This window comes from Tamandua tetradactyla, chromosome 16, assembly GCF_023851605.1.
Source record: "Tamandua tetradactyla isolate mTamTet1 chromosome 16, mTamTet1.pri, whole genome shotgun sequence".
NCBI lineage: Eukaryota > Metazoa > Chordata > Mammalia > Pilosa > Myrmecophagidae > Tamandua > Tamandua tetradactyla.
In genome coordinates this window covers 78,917,460-78,939,221 of record NC_135342.1, presented here as the reverse complement: position 1 = coordinate 78,939,221, position 21,762 = coordinate 78,917,460, and the positions used below count along the sequence as shown (strand labels likewise).

The 21,762-nt window shown below is 45.6% G+C and overlaps 1 protein-coding gene across 1 annotated transcript in view; it reads right to left on the bottom strand.

The window, feature by feature from the left end:
• WFDC1 (WAP four-disulfide core domain 1) overlaps positions 1–21,511 on the bottom strand; it is a 79,343-nt gene extending 57,832 nt beyond the window's left edge. Inside the window, exons 1-2 of the mRNA XM_077133180.1 lie at positions 21,407–21,511; positions 1,668–1,764 (exon numbers count right to left, since the gene is read on the bottom strand). Coding sequence (XP_076989295.1) covers positions 1,668–1,724 — 57 coding nt within the window. The 5' untranslated portion in view covers positions 1,725–1,764; positions 21,407–21,511. The remainder of the gene's footprint in view (positions 1–1,667; positions 1,765–21,406) is intronic.
• Positions 21,512–21,762: the final 251 nt, after the last annotated feature.

Here is a 21,762-nt window from a genome sequence, read left to right as displayed (position 1 = left end):
CAAGTGAAAAATGGTCCATGTTGGATGTCAGATTTCAACTCTGGTGCAGCCAAGAGAAAAACCTTTTTGCTTTTCTCCCTACAGTGAGATGCAAGTCCAGTCCACTCTCACATCCACACATTGCCCAGATGCACAATTTTGCTCCTTCCCCAGATGATTCTCAAATTGCATGAATTAAAAATCCACCATGCAGTGTGCTGTTTCTCCACCCTGGATGCACATTAGGGTCACATGGGGGATGTTTAAAAATTTCTAATGCTGGGTCCCAAGACAGACCAACTGAATCTGAATCTTCCCTGCCTCTGTGATACCATGCCAGTTATACAATAGGTGTAATATAAAAAATCTGTAATATTAAACATCTCTTGAATCATATATTAATATGTAGTTTAACTTTTGGTTTTTCAATCTTCAATTTTGTTAACATCAAGTTCATGTTAAAAGTAAAAACAGCAAGCAAGCATTCAGCTTGCTAGGCCTCTGAAACTTGCAAAGCCCTGGGTTGGTGGCGTCTTCTGCCAAAAGTTAAACATTTGAAAACATGTCATTTTTGTTAATATTTGTGAATGGCCTCATTATTGTCCAGTTTGCAGAGGCAGAAGCTTTTCCAAGAGCACCATTTTTGCAAAGGGGAGCGACAGCACAAGAAGCGAAGGAGGAGGTAGAGAATGAATGACCCCTGACATCCAGATCTGGTGGCCACCAAGACAAGAAAGCTTCTAGAACTGTACCTCATTGGTCATTGCAAGTGGTCTTGGGGTTAAGGGGTCGCTTTTTTTTTTTTTTTTTTTTTTAAGAGAGAGGGAGGAAGGAAGGATGGAAGGAAGGAAGAGAGGAAGAAAGGGAAACATCTTTAAACATTTTCTTGTTTTATTGTATTTTGTTTGTTTGTTTGTTTTTTACATGGGCTGGGGCCGGGAATCGAACCGAGGTCCTCCGGCATGGCAGGCAAGCACTTTGCCCGCTGAGCCACCGCGGCCCGCCCAGGGGTCGCTTTTAATCTCCAGCTGAAAGCTGATAATTCGTAGGGTAATAATATATGCAGTTGTATTCTAAATAGTCCAGAAGGGAAACTCAGCCTGGCCCCAATTTCTTGTTATTAAAAAAAAAATTCTTATTTGAGGCATCTGGTGGGGACTTAATGTACTTGAAGTGGTGGCAGAAACCAAAAGATAAACTGGCTATTTGAGGGAGGGAACTTTACCAGCTGAGCTAGGGGATCAAATAAAACCTCAGCTGAGATATGGAGCCATTAGCACCCCTATAATCCAGAGGTGGACTAAACCCTCTGCACCCCAGGTGGAGGGCATGGGGAGGGTGGGCAAAGAGCCTAAGGCTGGTGGTGACACCAGCCACAGATCAAAGCTTCCAGGTGGGGCAGAGATTACCTAGGGCAAGGTGAAGGTGGCCAGATCTGACAAGACAGCAGGAAGAAGAAATGCGATACCATCTGTCTCTGCCCTGACATGATTCGGATGCTGGAGCCAACTGAGCCATAGAAGCTTGGCCAGCTGGCCGCACTCTGAGGCCAGATGCTCTTCCCTGTTTTTATTTTTCTGAGTGTTAAAGTTTGCTCAACTGCACAAACCCAGGAAGACTGCAAGTCTACCAACCCTACCCACCTGCCTGCTGACAGGATAGCCGTATTGATAAACTCCTGAACTTACCAACTGGGAAATCCTCAAAAATGGTGCCCAGATCTCTCTGGCTCTCAGTTTTCTCATCTGTAGAATGGGGTCAAATCACAGATCTACTTCTCAGGAGCTGTGGGAATGAAATGTGTAATATAGTCACGCTCCTGGAGTGTGCTGGTTTGAAGCTTTGCCCAGAAAAGCCATATTTTTTTTTCTCTGTTTTCCTTTTTTTATTAATAAAACCAATCAACATACACCCTGAACATTCTTAACTGTATGAACATTCCACACATGGTGCGCAATCAATGGCTCACAACAACAACACATAGTCGTATATTCATCACCATGATCATTTCTGAGAACATTTACATCACTCCAGAAAAAGAAATAAAAAGAAAAAACTCATACATACCATACCCCATACCCCTCCCTCTCATTGACCACTAGTATTTCCCTCTACCCAATTATTTAAACATTTGTTCCCTCTATTATTTATTTATTTTTAATCCATTTTCATACTCATCTGTCCATACCATAAATAAAAGGAGCATCAGAACAAGGTTTTCAGAATCACAGTCACTTTGTGAAAGCTGTATCATTATCCAAACATCTTAAAGAGACAGCCATGTTTTTTAAACCTGATTCAATACTGTTGGGTGAGATCTTTTTCATTCAATTGTTTCCATGGAAATGTGACCCACCTATTTGTGGGTGGGACCTTTTGATTAGATGGTTTCCATGGAGATGTGTTTCCACCCATTCAACATGGGTTGCTTACTGAAGCCCTTTAAGAGGGAACCACTTTGGAAAAAGTTTCAGATCTGACAGTTACAGAGAAGTTTGGTGATAGAGAAAGAAAACACTCCAAGGAAGCCATTTGAAATAAGAAACCAGGGGAGAAAGCCAGCAGATGCTGCCATGTGCCCTTCCACCTGACAGAGGTGCTCCAAACATCATCTCTCTTTTTTGAGTCATGGTATCTTTCTCTGGATGCCTTAGTTTGGACATTTTTTATGGACTTACAACTACAAACTCGTAGCATAATAAATTTCCTTTTTAAAAGCCATTCCATTTCTGGTGTGCTGCATTCCTGCAGCTTTAGCAAACCAATACATGCCGTAAGGCACAAAGATGTTCATTGGGCCTCACGTTGCACCCTGACCCTCCCTGGATGGCTCATCTTCATGATGGATGTGCTTTGTTTTGTTCTGCTTAAAAAAAAAAAAAAAACACTGGTAGTAGAAGAACATGAAGTTAAAGAAAGATTGGCTCTTCAGATTTGTTCTCCCAGTCCCTTTCCCAATCTGAGCAATTTGTACATCCTTCCACTCAGGCTGACACGTGGCCAATGGATACCAGCATGCAAATACAGGTTGAGGTGGGGTTAGGGCTGGGGCTGGAGTTGGGGTTGGGTTGGGGTTGGGGTTGGGGTCGGGGTCGGGGTCAGGGTCAGGGTCAGGGTTACTACTAGAGTTACTACTAGGGCTAGAACTTAGTCACAGGGCCATGCCAAGCTATAAGGGAGGCTGGAACATTTAATCTTTTTCTAGGTTGCTTGTGCTCAGTTAACTATTATATTGTGTTGGGAAAAGGGAGAATGGCTATACAAGGTCATGAATCTCACAGGTCTTCTGCAGGCAGAAAGCTGATTAAACCCAAGGCCGTCAGAGCCCACAGGAATGAGGGTGATACAATCCTTAGAGCATCTGGCCCATTACATTTATTAAACCACCAGCAAGGAATATTAATGTTTATTTATCACAGGAAATAAACACTCTGAGTATTTATTGCTTAAAAGAAAGCCTGAAAATGCTGTGGGCTGCCCATAGTGACCATTTACTCTCCCCTCACTCCTCCTATCTACCCTCTTCCTCTTGTGTGCATTTGGGATGTGGGGAAGGGAACAAGGACTGGGAATCCGGGACTCTGCTTTCATCTCAATTCTGTTGCTCAGAGGCTACATGACTCAGATCACCGTACTCCCCATACCCTCAGTTTTCTTACCTGGAAACAGGGTCTCTTACCTGTACAGGTTTCTTGCCTGTAAACATTGGCGTCTCAAACATCCAAATGAGAAATATTTGTGTATATACATTTTAAAACTCCAGAGCAGGGCTGCCCAATAAAACTTTCTACAGTGATGGAATGTTCTAGAATGGAACATTCTACATGAATGCCATCCAGTATGGCAGCCACCAGCCACCTGTGGCTATGGAGCACTTGAAATGCAGCAGGTGCAACAGTAGAACCGGCGTTCTTGTCATATTTATTGGACAGTGGGGTCTGGAGCACTTGCTTGGTGTGACAGGGGTGGGGGGCACAGTTCTATTTCCTCTCAAGGACCCCTTTGTCATAACCCCCAGATCCCTCCATTTCTCTCTTCTCCTTACCCTGAGCCCTAAAAATAGGTACCTAGAAAGACCCTAAAACTCGCCCATACTATGAAAACATGCCTGATAACAGATTGAGAGGGGAGACCCTGCCTGGGGCCAAAGAGTCAGAGGTGAGAAAGTACAACAAAAAAAGGGGAGCGCCCACCTGAAGACATGGGAGCACCAGAACCTTTCTGTACCCTCAAAACCTTCACCTGGAAGACCTGCCTTGGGGACGGCGTCAGGAGCTAAAAACAGATGAGCCGCTTCGAGAACAGGGCCTGTCGGCCTCTTTTCTGGTGCTGGCAGACCCATAAGATGAGTCTTGGTGTCAGAGGCAGATGTTAAACACAGAACAAGATAACATTAAAATAAAATGCTGCAGGTGGTGCAACGGTGGCTCAGTGGCAGAATTCTCACCTGCTATGCTGGAGACCTGGGTTTGATTCCTGGTACCCATCCATGTAAAAAAAAAAAAATGCTGCCCCATCTTGGGATGATCTTGTCTGGGAATTAGGTCTGGTCTGGAGACTGGCAAGTTCAGGAGCCACACACAGGTGGGTCTATGTCCAAATCTCTCCCTCGGACCCATTTTTGGGGGGCTGTAGGGGATGTAATTGTTTTCAGTTGGTTGCCAACATTTTAAAAACCCTGAGTTTTATATAAAATCCATATTTCCAGTTTGTCTTGAAAAAGATAGGTCTGGCATTGTGGGGCCTCTGTTCCACATGGCAGCAATCAGCTAGAGGACCGCTTGAAGGGGGCTCGCCCTCCCCAGCCCACTGCTACCCCACTGCTCTCTCTCACACTCCATTGCCACCCAACCATCTGTGCTTGTGACAAACTCCTTGTCAACTGGGTAAGTAGACACTCTATCTGTGTGACATGAAGCAAGAATGACCGACTCTAAGAATGTCCTATAGAGACAGATGTGTACGATAATTCAGGTCAAGTCCATTTTACAGATGGGAAACTGGTGTCCAGCAAAGAAAAACAACTTGCCCAAGATTTCAGAGCCATCAGGGAGCTGCGTTGAAATGAGAAACCAGGTCCTGGTGTCCCACTCCTAAGTGCTAGCCATGCTCATGGCCTCAGAGTCTCTCTCACACACACACATAACACACGCACAAACACACACACACACACACACACACACACACACACACACACACATCCCAGTTTAGAATCCTCCTCCTTAGGCAGTGGTCTTAGAGGAACGGATTCCAGACAGTCAACCTGCCAATGCCACGGTCCCCCAGCTGGCAACCCCACACGCCGCTTTGCCCCATGCAGACCTGCCCCGCCTGGCTCAGGTTGGCCCCAGCAGCCTCAGGCACTTCCAATTGCCCTTGACCCCTTTTCCTAGAGCCCTTTCCCCACCTCACCCCTGCCTTGCCAATCTTTTCTCTCGAACGGAGCCCAAGAAGCAAGCATGCCAAGGAAAAACAGGGCAGAGGGCTTCAGCTCCAGTTCAGACTTAGCTCCCCTTCTCCCACTAACAGACCAATTAACATTTGGGGCTTGACCCACCACACTGGCATCTGTCTTTTAGAGGGGAGGGAAGGAGTGGAGAGGAACCTTGAGCTTCCTCTAAGGCCCCCTGGCCCCGTGCTGGGTGGGTTGGGTGCAGCACTGTGTGAAATCCTCAGTGCCCTTTCCACCTGGGAAAGCCGAGGCTCAGAGAGGCCAATCTGACCCACAAGGCCGCACAGCAACGGGGGAACAGGCAGAGCTGGAATCAACTCACCCACCTCCGAGACCCTCAGCCTTGTTCTTGAAGCCCCCTCCAGCCTGATTCCCCAGACCTGAACCCAGCTTCCCGGGGGGGGGGTCCCCCACCTATACCCACTGGGCCATTGGCATCTACCATCTCAGTGGTGCCTTGATGCCCATCCAGAGACCCAGGCCGGGGCCAGGGCTGTGCTTGGCAGACACACGCTGGTACCCAGGCACCTTGGCCAGCATTTACATATGGGCCGACGGGCTCAGGTAACCCCCACGCAGCTTGCTTGGTTTGGAATTTATTTATTATTTACTTACCTATGTATTTATTTATTTTTAGGTACATGGTCCGGGAATCAAACCCAGGTCTCCTGCGTGGAAGGCAAGCATTCTACCACTGAGCCACCCATGCACCCTGGAATTTACTTTAATATAAATGGGACCCGACAGGAAACGGCAATTTGCATCCTGCTTTTTTCCTTTGATGGCATGTTTTTGTGCTCTCTCTACATCTGCTCTGGACAGGGTTGCCTGCTGCTTTCTAGCACTGCGCAATGTTCCACAGCACGGACAGATGGGAGTTTCCTACAAATACTCCTGCCTTTGGTGAACGCTTATTCCAGCTTTTTACTACTACAAAACTCACATGCTCATTGTTGTGGGTCGAATCTGGTCTCCCAGAAGACATGGTGAAGTCCTAATCCACAGGAGCTGTAACTGTCACCTGATCCAGAAATGGAGCCATTGCAAATGTACTTGGTTAAAATGCGGCCACACTGGAATGGGGGGAAGGTTTAGTCCACACTGACTGTTGTCCTTATAAGACAAGGGAAATTTGACCACAGATGGGGTTGTGGGGCAGGGGGAAGCCATGTGGCGACAGGCAGAGCGGACAGTGCCAGGCCAGGGGTGCCCAGCCTTGCTGTAGATGGCTGCAGCTGGCAGAGGAGAGGATGCGTTTTTCGCCAGAGCCACTGGGAGAGCAGGGACCCACCGACACCTTGATTTCGGAGTCCCCACCTCCGGGACTGTGAGGGAATTCATTTCTGTCATTTTAAACCCCTCTCCCTGCCCCTGAGTTCTGGTGCTTTGTTCCAGAGCCCTGGGAAAGGGATTCACTTCTCTAATTTTTCAACAAGTGGCATGTGTCCACTGTGCAATGAGCTTTTGTTCTGTGTGTTTTTAAGCAAAGGTCACAAGAGTTAGTGGGGGTGAGCACTGTCCCAGAATGCAAGCACACGGGACTACAGAGGCTTCCCTTTGAGACTGTCCTATCAAGAGCACTCTAGAAGGTTCCCGGGGCCTGAGGCCCTCAGGGCAAGGAGGAGATGGGGACCCACATGGGGGTCCGGGGGTGGGGGTCATGCTCTCTCACCTGCGTTTTCCAGAACTGGCCCTTCAGCCAGGGCCTACTGCTCCCCAGGGACCTGTGGAAGCCACCCTGCCACCCAGAGCTCACCTCATGGGTGGGGACCCCAGAGGCACAAGCTTATAGCAATCAGGAGTGTGACTGAGAAATGCTCATGCCTAGGGTAGGTGTCCCTTTGCAAACTGGAGAGATGATGACCCTTCCCAGGGGCTGCTGGGGGGCGTGCAATGGGCACAGTTTCCAGAGGAAGGCCAGCTCCCCTGGACATGTGCTCCTTTCTCCCGTGCACCCCACACCTGCACACACTCGTACTTGCACATGCATGTGCACACAGAGAGGGTGTGTTGAAGGGCTGCTTGGAGACCACCTCTGGTAATGATCTAGCTGCCATGCTAGAAGAGACCCCCAGGCAGACCCGCTCCAGAGCCTGCATTAACAGACTTGGGGTGAAGAGGGCCGTGGGGGCGCCCAGTCCCTGGAACCAGCCGGGCAACTTTGTGCTTGGGCCCACTGTCGTGGGAGATCTCTCCAACAGATGGCGCTGTTGACACCCTTCTGGGTCTGCATGGGTGGGAGGGGAGGAAGCTCAGCTCCATCTCAGGACGACTTCCATCTGACAGCCCTGTTATGCGTCTAACTGCTGCAGCATGATTTTCTCCTTTGAGAATTTAAGGGAGTGGGCTCTTGCCCCTGCTCTGTTCCTCCTGAGGTTACACCCCTGCCAGGGTACCTGTAGGTACGTGCAGAAAGGACCTCAGGCTGACAACTTAGCACCCCCAGTAGTAACTACACGCATGAATGGGTGAGGACACTGCCGTCAGATTATTTAGGGCTAGACGCTCCATTTATGGCTGGACCCAGTGTTGGGAGGATTGGAAGCCCTCCAGGGCCCCCGGGGGATCGGCTTACCCCAGTTCTCCCCAGCACTGCTGCTCATGGGTACATATGGTCACCCGAAGGACATCTGGTATACACCGAGCTTGCACTCCAGGTTCCCATCACCATCTTTCTCAATTTCCCCTGGCACCGAATCTGGCCCTCCCATGGCGATGGCTCAAGGTTGTCTCAAGGCTCACAGGCAGCTGGCGCTTTCCCAGCCTACCTCACAAGTCTGGTTCTATTCATTTCCCGAGGCTGCTGAAAAACCTACCACCACCTGGGGGCTTGAAACAACAGACATTTCTTCCCTCGCGGAGTCTGGGACTTCTGGAGTCTGGAAGTCCCAAACCAAGACGTCAGTTAGGCTGCATTCCCTCAAAGAATCCTTCCTTGTCTGTCTGGCAGTTCCAGGCGCTCCTTGGCTTGTGGCTGCATCACTCCCACCTCTGCTCATTCCACTGTCTTCTCCCATGTCTCTTATAAGGGCTCTGACCACTGGGTTTAGGGCCAACTCCACTCCAGATGAACTTATCTTGAGGTCCTTAAGCCCACCTACCAAATCAAGTCACTCTCTGAGGTTCCTGGAGGACCTACCTTCTAGGGGGCCCACCGTTCCACCCACTACTCTCAGCAACATAACGGCAGCAAGCATTGACTGTTGGTGGGCTCCGTCCCCAGATGACCCCCCTGAGCAGTGTGAGCAAGGCGGTACCACTATCATCTGTGTGCGTGACAGGGAGACAGAGGTTGAGCTGGGGGAACACGGCGTCCTACCTGAAGTGAAATCCCAGAGTACTTAAACCACAACTGCAAATACTACCCCAATAAACGACAGTTACAGTGTCATTCTCCAGAAATGATACAACCCCAGGCATTTAATAACACTGAGCCAGAAAGACAATAGGACTTGATGAGATTGAGCTTGAATGGAAATCTGGCTTCTCCACATACATCAGGATCAAAATTAGACTGCAGAAGGCCAAAAAATTGGCTCGTAACACTGCTGTTGTAATTCAGCTGATTCCCTAACAGCCCACGTCCAACCCAAAGCAATAGGCAGCCTTCCGTGTAATTTCAGACAGCTTAAGTGTTCCCGCCGACAGCATGGGACTTATTTTTCCTTTTAAATACATTTACAAATGGTCGTTTCTCATCTTCAAATCAATACTCCGTGAGTGGGAGAAGCCGGGTCACACAGGATTTCCTTAGAACGCTTTCTGCAGGAAGGAATATATCATTCTATTGAATCAGCCCCCAAGCAACACCAGATTTCCAAGTCAAAGGACTTGGGTTCAAATTCCTACGCTACCTTGATTCTTGAAGACGATTATGCAATGATATAACTTTCACAATGTGACCATGTGTGATTGTGAAAACCTTGTGTCTGATGCTCCTTTTATCCACGGTATGGACAGATGAGCAAAAATATATGGATAAAAAATAAATAGGGGAGATAAGGGGTAAAATAAATTGGGTAGATTGAAATACCAGTGGTCAATGAGAGGAAGGGGTAAGGGGTATGGGATGGATGAGTTTTTTCTTTTTATTTCTTTTTCTGGAGTGATGCAAATGTTCTAAAAATGATCGTGATGACGAATACACAACTATGTGATGATATTGTGAGCCACTGATTGTACACCATGTATGGACTAGATGTGTGAAGATTTGTCAATAAAAATATTTTAAAAATAAAGAGTTAAGGTGAAGACTCTACCTAGAGGTATAATACAAAAATGACCCAATAGAAGCAAAAGAGCTTATTTTGTCATACAAAAAAAAAAATCCTCTTCTAATCTTTGGCAGCTGTGTGATCCTGGGCCGGGTACTCAGTCTCTCTGGAACTTGGCATCCTATCTGTAAGACTGGAGCATACATTCATACCAGAGCTCTACCAAATCAGATAAGCCTGAAGCGCATCCTGGCAGTCTGTAAATTATGCAGATGTCAGCTATTATTCATCTTTTACCAAGCAAAAGAGCATGCTGCCAATATTGACAGTTTGAGCCCCATCGTTTTTAATTTTGGTTTATTCTGTCTCAGGTTCAAATACATTTCCTTAATTAATTTCTCTTCATGCTTCAATCTTCAAAGTCCGGGATGCTTGCAGTCATAGTGAGCGGTCCGACGGGAAGCAATTAAATTCCACTATAGATAAATGGTGTCTGATGGTTATGAGCTCACAGGTCAGAGAATAGAATGTGAAAGTATCAAAACAATTGCTGCCGCCAGAAAACAGCTTGGCCGGTCCCCAAAAGTTAAACCCAGATCTACCACATGACCTGGCAATTTCGCTCTTAGGGATATATTAAGCAAAAGAATTTAAAGCAGGGACTCAATGATTATAGCAGCATTTTTCATAAAGCACCTAAGGTGGAAACAACCCAAGTCTCCATCAGACAGATGAATGGATCACAAAAGTGTGGCATAACCACATGGTGGAATATTACTCAGCCAGTAAAAGGGATGGGGATCTAGGGTGATGAACACAGAACTATGTGACGATACACAACTTTGAATGTATACTGTCGATGAACTGTATGTGTGTGAAGATTTCAGTTGAAATATTTTTAAATAAATTCAGTAGATTGAAAAGCTAGTGATCAATGAAAGGGAGGGGTGAGGGGTATGGTATGTATGAATTTTTTTCTGTTGTCTTTCTATTTTTTCTAAATTGGTGCAAATGTTCTAAGAAATGATCATGATGAGGAATATGCACCTATGTGATGATATAGTGAATTACTGATTATATATGTAGAATGGAATGATTATATGTTAAGAATGTTTTTGTTTGCTGTTATTTTTTTAATAAAATATGTTTTAAAAAAAGGAATGGAGATCTGATACCTGCTACTGTATGGATGAAGCCTGAAGACATGCTAAATTAAATAAGACAAATATTGAATAATTCCACTTATATTCAATATCTAGAATAAGCAAATTCATAAGGACAGAAAGATTAGAGATTATCAGAGACTGGGGAAAGGGGAGTTGCTGCTGAATGGGTACAGAGTTTTCACTGGGATAACAGAAAAGTTTCAGTAACAGAAGTTGATGATAGTAGCACATTGCAAAAGTAATAAATGCCACCAAACTGGTCACATAAAAAATGGTTAAAGTGGCGAATTTTATATTATATACATGTCAACACAATAAACAAACAAAACAGCAAAAAGACTGCTGACCTCTGGAAATAAATTCCACATGGCAAAGAGAGCAGGGAAGCGGGCACCAGGGCTTAAGAGCCAAGTGAAGGCAGAACGTCTCCCCCTTAGCCTCTGTGGCATGCTGGGCTGCTGGAGCGGGGACCACTGACTTCCGTGGGCCAGTGTGACGTCAGGGTAGACGCCTCATCCCTGGGCTTCTATCCTTTCTTCACCACTCGCATTCTCAGCCCCCTGGGGGGCCTGCCCACAGCCATTCTTTGGCTTCATAATGCTGTGCTGACATAGGGGCTACAAGGCACAGCAGGGCTGGTGGGTCAGCAACGGAGAGCATGCCCTGGTGAACTTGACATGTGACTGAGAGGTGACAAAGGACAGCCCAGTATGCCAGGGAGAGCAAGACCAGGAAGAGATGGCCAACCTGGTCATCCCAGCCCTGAGGCTCACCGGAATGTTTATTTCCATATGTTGAACGTACACCCTACCTAGGGATCTTTATTTTTTTAATTATTTCTCTATTAGACAGCTATAGATTGTTTTAGTTTACTAAAGCTGCCAGAATGCCATATACCAGAAATGGGATGGCTCTTTTTTTTTTTTTTTTTTGTATGGGCAGGCACCGAGAATTGAACCCAGGTCTCTGGTTTGGCAGGCAAGAACTCTGCCACTGAGCCACCATGGCCCACCCTGGGATGGCTTTCAAAAAGGGAATTTGTTAAGTTGCGATTTTACAATTCTAAGGCTATGAAAATGTCCAAACTAAGGCACCCAGGTAAACATACCTTAACTCCAAAGACAGAAATGATGACACTCACGGTTTCTCTCTCAGCTGGAAAGGCACATAGCAAATTCTGCTAGCTTTCTCTCCTCATTTCATAAGGTCTCCCCCAGGGCAGTTTCTTTCTCCATCTCCAAAGGTCTCTGGCTGTCTGGGCTCTATTGGCACTGAAGTGTTTTCCAAAATGTTTTCCTCTTAAAGGGCTCCAGTAAGCAACCCCACCTTGGATCAGTGGAGACACATCTCCATGGAAACCACCTAATCAAAAGATCCCACCCACAATTGGGTAGGTTATATGTCCATGGAAACAATCAAAGAGCTTCCATCTAGCAAGACTGAATGAGGATTAAAGAACATAGCTTTTCTGGGGATACACAATAATTTCAAACTGGTACAAAGATTTACAGAAAAAATCACGCAGAAAGCCTAGAGCTCCTATTTACTGTCTTCTCCACGTGCACAGTTTTCCCTACTGTTGAGTTTTGGCATTGGGGTGGTACCTTTATTACAACTGGTTAAACATTATTCTTATAATTATATTATTAACTATAGCCCATACTTTACATTAAGCTTCACTCTTTTGGTTGTACAGTTCTATTCTAATAACACAAATACAACCCTAAATTACTCATTTCAGCCACTGTCAGGTATATAATTCTGTTGGAGAAGCCATAAAATATCGCTATTGTTGAAGAAGCCATAAAATATTGCTAACATGGCGGCCGTGGCTGATGCAAGGCAACACAAAATGGCGGACCCGAAATCTGCCCTCGACCTTAGCAACAATGGTGACCAATCCCAGAAATCTGCCCTCCGCCCTAGCAACAACAGTGACCAATCCCAGCCCAACACGTGTTTCTGCATGCTTCTCAGCCTATATAAGCCTGTGCACTTCCTGAATAAAGCAGACACCTTCCACTCTCCCCTGAGGGTTGTCTCCTGAGTCGTGTGCTGTGTGCTCTGTGTCTGTGTGACTGACTCACTACGGCCACTTACCCCCAGCCATCAGCTACCCCACATAATTCAATGGCGTTAAACACATTCAAAATGTTGTGCTTCCATCACCACCATCCCTCACCAAAACTCTTCCATCACCCCTAACAGGCTCCATACCAATTGAGCATGAATTCCCATTTCCCACCCCACCCCGATCCCTGGTAACTTATATTCAAATCTCTGACTATGAATTTGCATATTCTAATTATTTCATATAAGTGAGGCCAGACAATATTTGTCGTTTTGTATCTGGCTTATTTCACTCAACATGATATTTTCAAGCCTCATTTACATTGTCACATCTATCAGAATGTCATTCCTCTTTACAGCTGAGAAATATTCTGTTGTATGTATACACCACATTTTGTTTCTGATGAGAAATCAGAACTTATTCTAATTGGGACTCCATTGTACTTGACATGTTCCTTTTCTCTTACAGTGTCCAGTGCTTTCTCCTTGTCCTTTGCATTTGACAATTTGACCAATATGTTTCGGGACATATTTGTCTTTAAGTTTATCCTATTTGGTTGTGTATATTCACATCTTGGCTTATTGGCTGTGTATATTCACATCTTTTCCTAAGTTTGGGAAGTTTTCTGTCATTATTTCTTTGAATCTTCTTCTTTCCTTTCTTTCTTCTTCTTCTGGATCACCCGTAATGTGTATACTGGTGCACTTGATGGGGTCCCAGAAGTCCACAGGCTATTTTTGCTTTTCATAATTCTTATTTCTTTCTGCTTCTCAGCCTGACCCATTTCAATTACCATGTCTTCAAGTTCACTGATTCTTTCTTTTACCAGTTCCAATCTGCTGTTGAAACCCTCCTGGGAATTTTTTATTTCAGTTTTGTGGTGGTCTTCAACTCCAGTAGTTCTGTTTGGTTACGTTTAAAAATTTCTATCTATTGAGATTCCCATATTGTTCATTCATTGTTTTCCTGATATCATTTCTTTCTTTCTTTATATTTTCCTTCATGTCCTTGATCATATTGAGGATCATTTTTAAAAAATCATTGTCTAATATCTCCATAGTCTTCTTTACTGATGTTTTCTGGATTTCTGTCCTCCTTTGGATGGGGCATCATTTCGTGTTTCATTGTCCAATAATCTTTTGCCCCACAATGCACATTTTAGCATTTTAAAACAATAACCTCTAGGACTTACCTCCTGAGATGTCTGTTTCTTGAGTTTGTATCCAGCTAGGGATATGACAGAAATTTTCTGAGTGTCAGGAGTTAACAAAGCCATGCAAACCTAAGTAACAAACCCCTTTCACCATCTTTGCAGTTTGGCTTTGCTTTGGCTGGGGCCCTACATTAGAGTTCAGTCCTCCTGTTGGGAAAGTCAGCACAAAGCAAATGCAAGGTGCAGGGGCCTCCCTGTCTTTTCTGGGCTTTGCTTGCTAGTGGCCTTAGGAGTTTCCCAGTTTACAGGAATATGAGTGTTCATTCTACTCCCTCTCCCAGGAGTTCTGCTGCAAGACTTAAAGCAGGTAAACACAATTGTTTCTTGCTCTGCTTTCTCTGTCTCAAGCTGCTTTTGCCTCTTCCTATAAGAACACAAGTCATCTGAGCTTGGGCCACCCTACTCCAGTATGACCTCATCTTAGTTTAACTAATTTCATCTGCAAAGACCCTATTACCAGGTAAGGGCACATTCTCAGGTGCTGTGGCCAGGAACTGAACAAGTCTTTTTGGGAAACACAACTCAATCCATAAACCAGGGATATCTTAACCTGAAAATTCAGGAAAGGTTCCCCAAGGACGGGACAGTGAAGCTATTAACTGCAGGCCGGCAGGATTAAGAGGTTTGGAAGGTGGAAGGAAAGAGAGTGGAAGGGAAGGTGTGAGTTTCCCTCACTCGATATAGTTATTAAAAGATAACTTCTTTAAAATGCAAATTACAATTCTCATACAAGTATACAATGAACACATCTCAAACAGTTTTTAACTCATTAAATATTGAGGGAACGAGTAAGATGCTCACAGGAGAATACTAATAACCACACAAAATCTAGGGAATAAAGTATTTTGAAATGAATTTGCAAACAGATGTCAAACAGAATTCTCTATGGGCAATGATCGATTGATTCCAGCAAATACAATTAATTTTCTTTCCAATGGACTAGAAGCATTTGCAATTTTATTAGTTTTCTACCACTTTTAGCTCAAAAATAGTTCAAAGATAATGAGTCATCGATAACATAGATGGGAGATTTTTAAAATTTGTTTTTTGCCCATTTCAAAAAGCTTTCCCAATTTTTCCTTAAACGTAATTATTGACTATCTCCCATATGCCTCTATGGGGGTTTCATTTGTTTGTTTGGGGCAATTACCTTTTGCTATGAAACTGTCTGTGCCTACACAGCCCAATGTCTCATCAACGTGACTTCACCATTCACCAGAAGATGAAGTTGCAAATAAATTTATTATTATTTTTTTGTTTCAGCAACTTTCCCCAAATCCATTTATGCATTTAATTCTCATTAGAGTAAACAGCCCTTCCTCAGACAACTCAAGCTCCATTTCTAAACCTCTGCTTTCTGTATCTTCCAATCCTAATCAGTTTATTATGAACCTTATCCATTGGAAGACCCACCTTAAGCCTGATCAGGAAAAACAGAGCCTCAGCACCGTCCTCCCCCTTCCAAGGAACTGCTAAGACTCTGGCCATGTGTAATCATCCCTTGAGCAGAAAACAATAAATCTTTGCTAGTATTCTTGGAAAGCCAGCATTTAAATATGTATATGGTATGTAAATGTATAAGTATGCTATATCTACCTATATACATAATTTTAAAACCCAAACAAGATTATACCATATATTCTCTGTATGCTTTTCTCAGTCAACAAATTCCATCTTCCCATTCCAGTAAGATTTCATCTTATAATACCTAGACCATATTCAAATTATTCCAGTTGACCCAAAAATGTCTTTCATAGATGGTTTGTCCAAACTTAGCAAGTAATTGCTTAACATGCAAATTAAACAGCTCACAATAAAATCCAAGACTCAAGAGCCTCAGAAAGCGGGCCAGGATAGTGGAAAGAGATCTAGATCCATCCATCCATCCAATCATGTGTCCATCCATCCATCCATGTATACATACACATACATACAACCAATGCTTATTTTATATCCATTCCATGCTAGCCCTTATGTCAGGTACATAACTGACAAACCTTCAGCTCTTATCCAACTTTGCCCTCTGCAACTGAGCCAGATTGGAGGCCAACTCCTCAGACGCAGGCCAGCCCTGATCCCACCACACAACGCTGGCTGGGATATCTGCCTTTCACTCCTGCTGGAACAAGGAAACCATCACCCAACTTCTCCACCACATTTTACTCATCCAGACTGGCTTTAAATGTATAACTGATCCTCCTGTGTTCCCTTCCCATTTATTTAACTAGGAAGGGTATTCAGTAGAAAAACCAAGATTTCTGCTGTTAGCAAAATCAAGTCAAAAGATTTCCTTTTAGGATAAAATGTTTTTGTGTTCCAGCAGAGAACAAAGCTTCTACATTTTTTTTTAAAAATCAGGTCAATTACTCTATTGCTTTCAGCTTCTCAATTGTGCCTGATGAAGTACTTGCTCTAGAATATTGAGGATCCATGAGAAGAGAGGGAAATTTTCCGGGTGACCTTCTCCCTCCCCTCTAAGAAAAATCACTGCCCTAGATTTTCGCACTCTTCATAAAGTCAGAATGTGACTGGAGCAAAAAGCTCTTAAAAGGTGTGAAAGCAAATTATGAGGTTTTTCCAGTAACAAAATTGGGCTTGTACTCCTAATAAAACACACATACACGAGATTCTGTTGTGAGGATGTTGGAAATACTTCAGAAGCAGTTATCTTTCTTAAGAAGTCATCATCAATAAAACCACTAAGAAAAAAAATAAAAATAAAAAAACTAAGAATAATTCCTAACCTAGACCACTTATTTTATGCCAGGCACTACTCAAAGTGCTTTACTGCATGATATTATTTAACACTTAAACAGCTCTTGGAAGTAAGTACTATTGGCCTATTATTAGGCCCATTTGACATATGAAGAAACTGAGTTTCAGAATATCTAAGACACTTGCCCAAGATTACAAAGCTAGAAATGGAAAGAACCAAGACTTGGCTCAGGTAGGCTAACTCCAGAGCCTGTGTGCTTAATCCACTTATGATACCTGAACTTTGTATAACAAAGAAAAATACATTGTCCTTTTTGCATTTTAGGTATATAAAAAAAAACAGAAATAATTCATAAACCTTCCATTTGAAGAAAACCACTTTGCATCTTGATACATATACTTCCGTTTTATCTTCCCTTTGCTTTCTTCACTTATAAAGCATTGCATGAACAATCTTTCATGTCAACAGGCAGATTTCTGGACAGGTTTTGCGTTCCAAGGGCACACATTATTGGTAGCCCCACCCTCAAGACTGGAAGAAATAAGATAAAGGAGCTATCATAACCAGATAAAGCCCTTGAGTATCACATGGGAAGTAGAAATAAAATTTCAATTTGGAGGTCTGTTCTTCCCGGGCCTTCTGAAAAGTCACTGTGGTTTATTATGAGTGTGGGCCATTCTAAGTCATCAGATAGGACCAAAGAGGAAAGAAATTGTGAACTGAGCTGTGGCAATTTTCACATGGCCACAAATTCTTTGACACTCCTCCTGTTGGGAGGGGGGCCTGAGTCCCCTCCTTGTGAGTCTGGGCAGGAGAATACAGCAGAAAAGACAATAGGTGACTTGTGAGGCTGGGTCCTAAAAAGCCACGCAGCTCCCATGTTAGAATTCTGACTACACACTGAGGACACCAAGCAGGAGAGGCCATGTGGAGGCACCCTGGTCAGCCATCCTTCTGCTCCTAGCCTTCCAGCCTCCCTCACACGGTGCCAGACACAGGACTTATGTGGCCATCTTGGAAGTGGACCCTCCAGCTCCAGCTGCTCCAGCCCCATCTACTCCAGCCCCAAATGTTCGAGGCACCCCTCAGCCTTTGAGTCTTCCAGCTGAGGTCTCAGACATCCTGGGGCAGAAACAAGCCATCCCTGCTGACCTCTGTCCAAATTCCTCACTCATAGATGTCATGAGCACGATAAAATGGTTGCTATTTATGCCAGTAAGTTCAGGGTGGCTTGTTTCACAAGATTACTGGAACAGAATTCTGTACCTGGAAATGGGGACTTACCTATTCATACACTGAGCTGAGCTCGGGACTGCTCTGCTTGCACCCACATCACCCCAAAGCACCACATAAACCAAAAATCCTCTGCAGGGCCCGATGGGCCACTGGTCTCCAGGGGGCACACTTTACTAGGAGAGGGTCTCAAATAGAATTTGCAAAAGGTTGGAGGAAAAAAAAGCCTCTCACACAAATACAGAATGAATACATGTCTAAACTCTATTTCACCCATTAATGAGGGAGCCAACAGGATGCTGAAGCCGGTTGACGGAGAAATTGGGGACCAGCATATTTATGACCACTGAAGAACACTGGAGCTAGATGGCAGTGAGACATAAAACCAGTCAATGCTCTTTAGGACAATAAACCATTAGCTCTCAGGTTTCTTATCTAACAGGTAGAAATCATTTTCATCTTTCTCCAACAAAAATTTGCAAGTTAACACATAACTTCAGAGACTGGGCCTAACTAGTAGTAAAGAGAGAGCGGGACAAAGGCACAATTCCCTAGACTTATAAATAACCCCCAGGAGTTACCCAATGCTATGGGATGACACTGGAAATACCTGAAGTCTTATTTTCAAGTTTTTTATAATTTTTCCTATCAGAAGTCCTGGTAATAGAAATTCTCACTACTTTACCCTCACTACTACACTCTTTGGACCTTGACATCTCTCTGCCAAAGCTGTTCAACTTCTGAAGTCCCAAACTTTAAAATACCCACCTCCGTCCCTGGCCTCAAAGTGACGTCTGGCTTCAGCCCCTCCTGCTTCTCCAAGCTCAGCAGCCCTCAGTTTCAGTTTCCCGGTTGCTGAAACAAGTACCAGACAATGGGTTGGCTGAACAATGGGAATTGACTGGCCCACAGTTCTGAGGTTAGAAGTCCCAAATCAAAGGTTAACAAAGTGACAGTTTCTCCCCAAAGAAAGTGTTTGGGGCCAGCTGTTGTTTGGTGTTTGGGGCCAGCTGCTGGTGATCCTTGGTCCTGCATATGGCGGTGACTTCTCCTTTCTCTTCTGGTTCAGTTTTTCTGGCTTCTGGTTGTTCCAGGTGGCTTCTCTCTCCAACTGCTTTCACTCGGTTTTTACGTGATCCCCTTAATCTGGATTAAAGTCCAACCTCCCTAACCTTACTGAAACGACACCTTGAGGAGATCTTACGCACAATGGGTCCCAATCCAGCAGACTGGAGACCAAGACCGGGAACCTGTCTGACATGGGACCACTATTCGGACCACATCACCTCCTCTGCCTCCCCTTCCTCCAACAGGCACCTCTGGCTTGCAAGACCCCAGAACCCTCTAGCTTCTCAAAGACCTACTGACAAATGATTGTGAACACATACAAAGTTTTCAAATTATGAGAAAAACTGCTATTAATACAGATTTTTATGTTTAACATCTTCATTGGCCAATTTTGGGTCCAATGTATTTCATAGCATTTAACAACAAGAGGTCAGTTTTGTTGTCTCACTTTGAAGTGGTCTAGCTAAGCAGGTACAATGTCTGCTGAGAACCCAGTGCCAACCATAAATTAAATGAGCTCCACATAGCCAAATAATTGCAAAGGCAAAGTAATAAACATGCTCTCATGTCTTTGCAAAGCAAAACACTCGTGGATCTGTGTAGTGCATTGAAAGAAGTTTGATGTGATATGGGACAAAGCGCCCAAAAGTAAGACCACTGGAAGCCTGAAAATGGCTCTGTGTCCCCCCACCCAGTGCCCATCCTGCAGGCCACTGGCCACCAACTGTGCTGGCTTCCCAGCTCAACAACTGCTCACCTCCTGCCCTTTGGAATTCTCACCCTCACCATCTTCAACCCCAAACATACTCCACTCCAGCAGAATATGCTGCTGAAAATGTCCTACCACCATGGAACTAACTCTCATTCATCCCTGCTAAGAGGGGCCTGTAGATCCTTTGGCCAGGGAAATACTGAAGCCCAGTGTCTCCCAGGCTGGTCTCTCCAGTAAAGAAGTGCAGAGAGCTGGACTGTCAAAACAGAGGTTCCAGAAGCCAAGGAAAATAACATCCAGCTATGCCCAGCCAGCCACTCGCCCCCTAGGACAGTCAAGCCATGCAGCTACTTAAGAAGCTGAAAAGACCCTCAGGGAAGAAATCTGCTTAATCTCCTGTGGTGGTTTGAAGCTACATGTACCCCAGAAACACATGTGCTTAATTAAAATTAATCCATTCCTGTCGGTGTGAACCCTTTGTAAGTAGGACCTTTTGATGAGGTTACTTCAATTAAGCTATGACACACCTCAATCAGGATGCAGCTTAATCCTATCACTGGAGTCAGTTTTAAGAGAATGAAATTCAGCAGAGAGAATGCCACAGAAGCAAGAAGCTGAAATCAACGAAACGGAGAAGTGAAGGGACAGACCAGCAGACACGGCCTGTGCTTTGTCACATGACAGTGGCAGAGGAGCCAAGGATCATGGGCAGCCAGTCCTTGGAAAGAAAGCCTCGCTGTGATGGTGCCTCGACTTGGACATTTTCCTGACCTCAAGACTGGAAGCAAATAAATTCCCATTGCTTAAGCCAAACCACGTCATGGTGTTTGCTTAAGCTGCCTAGGAGCCTAAAACACCCTGCTTACCCCCAATATATCAGGAAGAACACCCTTTTCCCAAGACACCTTGGAGCATTCGCGTTCAGGAACGGCTCCTGAGGCTGGAAGTGGCTTCCAGGGAGAGAAAGGAACTGGGAGGAGAAGGGGGGCGGGGAGAGGCAACCCTCCAAGACCCCCTTTGAACTATGGCAGGAAACAATTGGCAGCCTGATTGACTATGGCTATGGCCTGATTGAGTGAATGGGCTGCCTATTCACTCCGTGAAGGCAGCCCAGTGGGGTGTCCACATGCCCGGCCACGAAGACTCCCACTCGGGCTGCTCCTTAGGTTCCCGAGGGCAACTCCCAAAGGGCCCTCCCCATTCCCTCACACTGCCGGGTACCGCTTCGTTTCCCCAGGAGCTAACCCCTGGGGCTCTGGCAGGCCCCGCCCAAGCCGGCCGTGGGGAGGGGCTCGGCCGCCTACGTCCACGCCCCGTGAGCCCCCCATCCCACGCTCACCCCCACCTCCCAGGAGGGACCTGGCCTGCTGGAACTCCTCTCCAGCACGTGCCCTCCAGCCCTCCCGGGACTCCGAGGCGCTGCCAGGTATAAAGGCCTTTCTTCCCACGAAACCCCGCCTTCGAGGCCGCCCCCCGCCCCAGGGCTCCCCCTCTCCGTGGACCAGACCTTCTCTCTCTCCCTCGGCACTGGGTCCTGCCCCCTGCACGCCTGCCCTCCCCGTGCTTCTTCCCGAGCTCTCACCTCGGCCTGCCTTCCCTTCGCCGCCAACCTTCTAGCAGAAAGGGCCTCCACGACAGGCTTCCTGCCCGCCCTCCCCCTTGGCTCTGCGGCTTCCGGCTTTGCGCCCCTCGCTGCCGGAAATTGCCCCCCAGGGTGACCTCTGACCTCCCCAATGCGCGCCTCATTGACCCAGGAGCGGCTGGTAGGGTTCACCAGCCCCTCTCCCCTTCCCCCTAGATCGCATGGCACTGTTGTCCCCGGTTCTTCTTCCTGCCAGCCCCTGGCCCCGCTCTGGTGTCTGTTATTTACTTTAAAATGCTTTGACGTGGCCTCTCTCTCTAAGCCAACCTGGCAGGTGAACTCACTGTCCTCCCCCC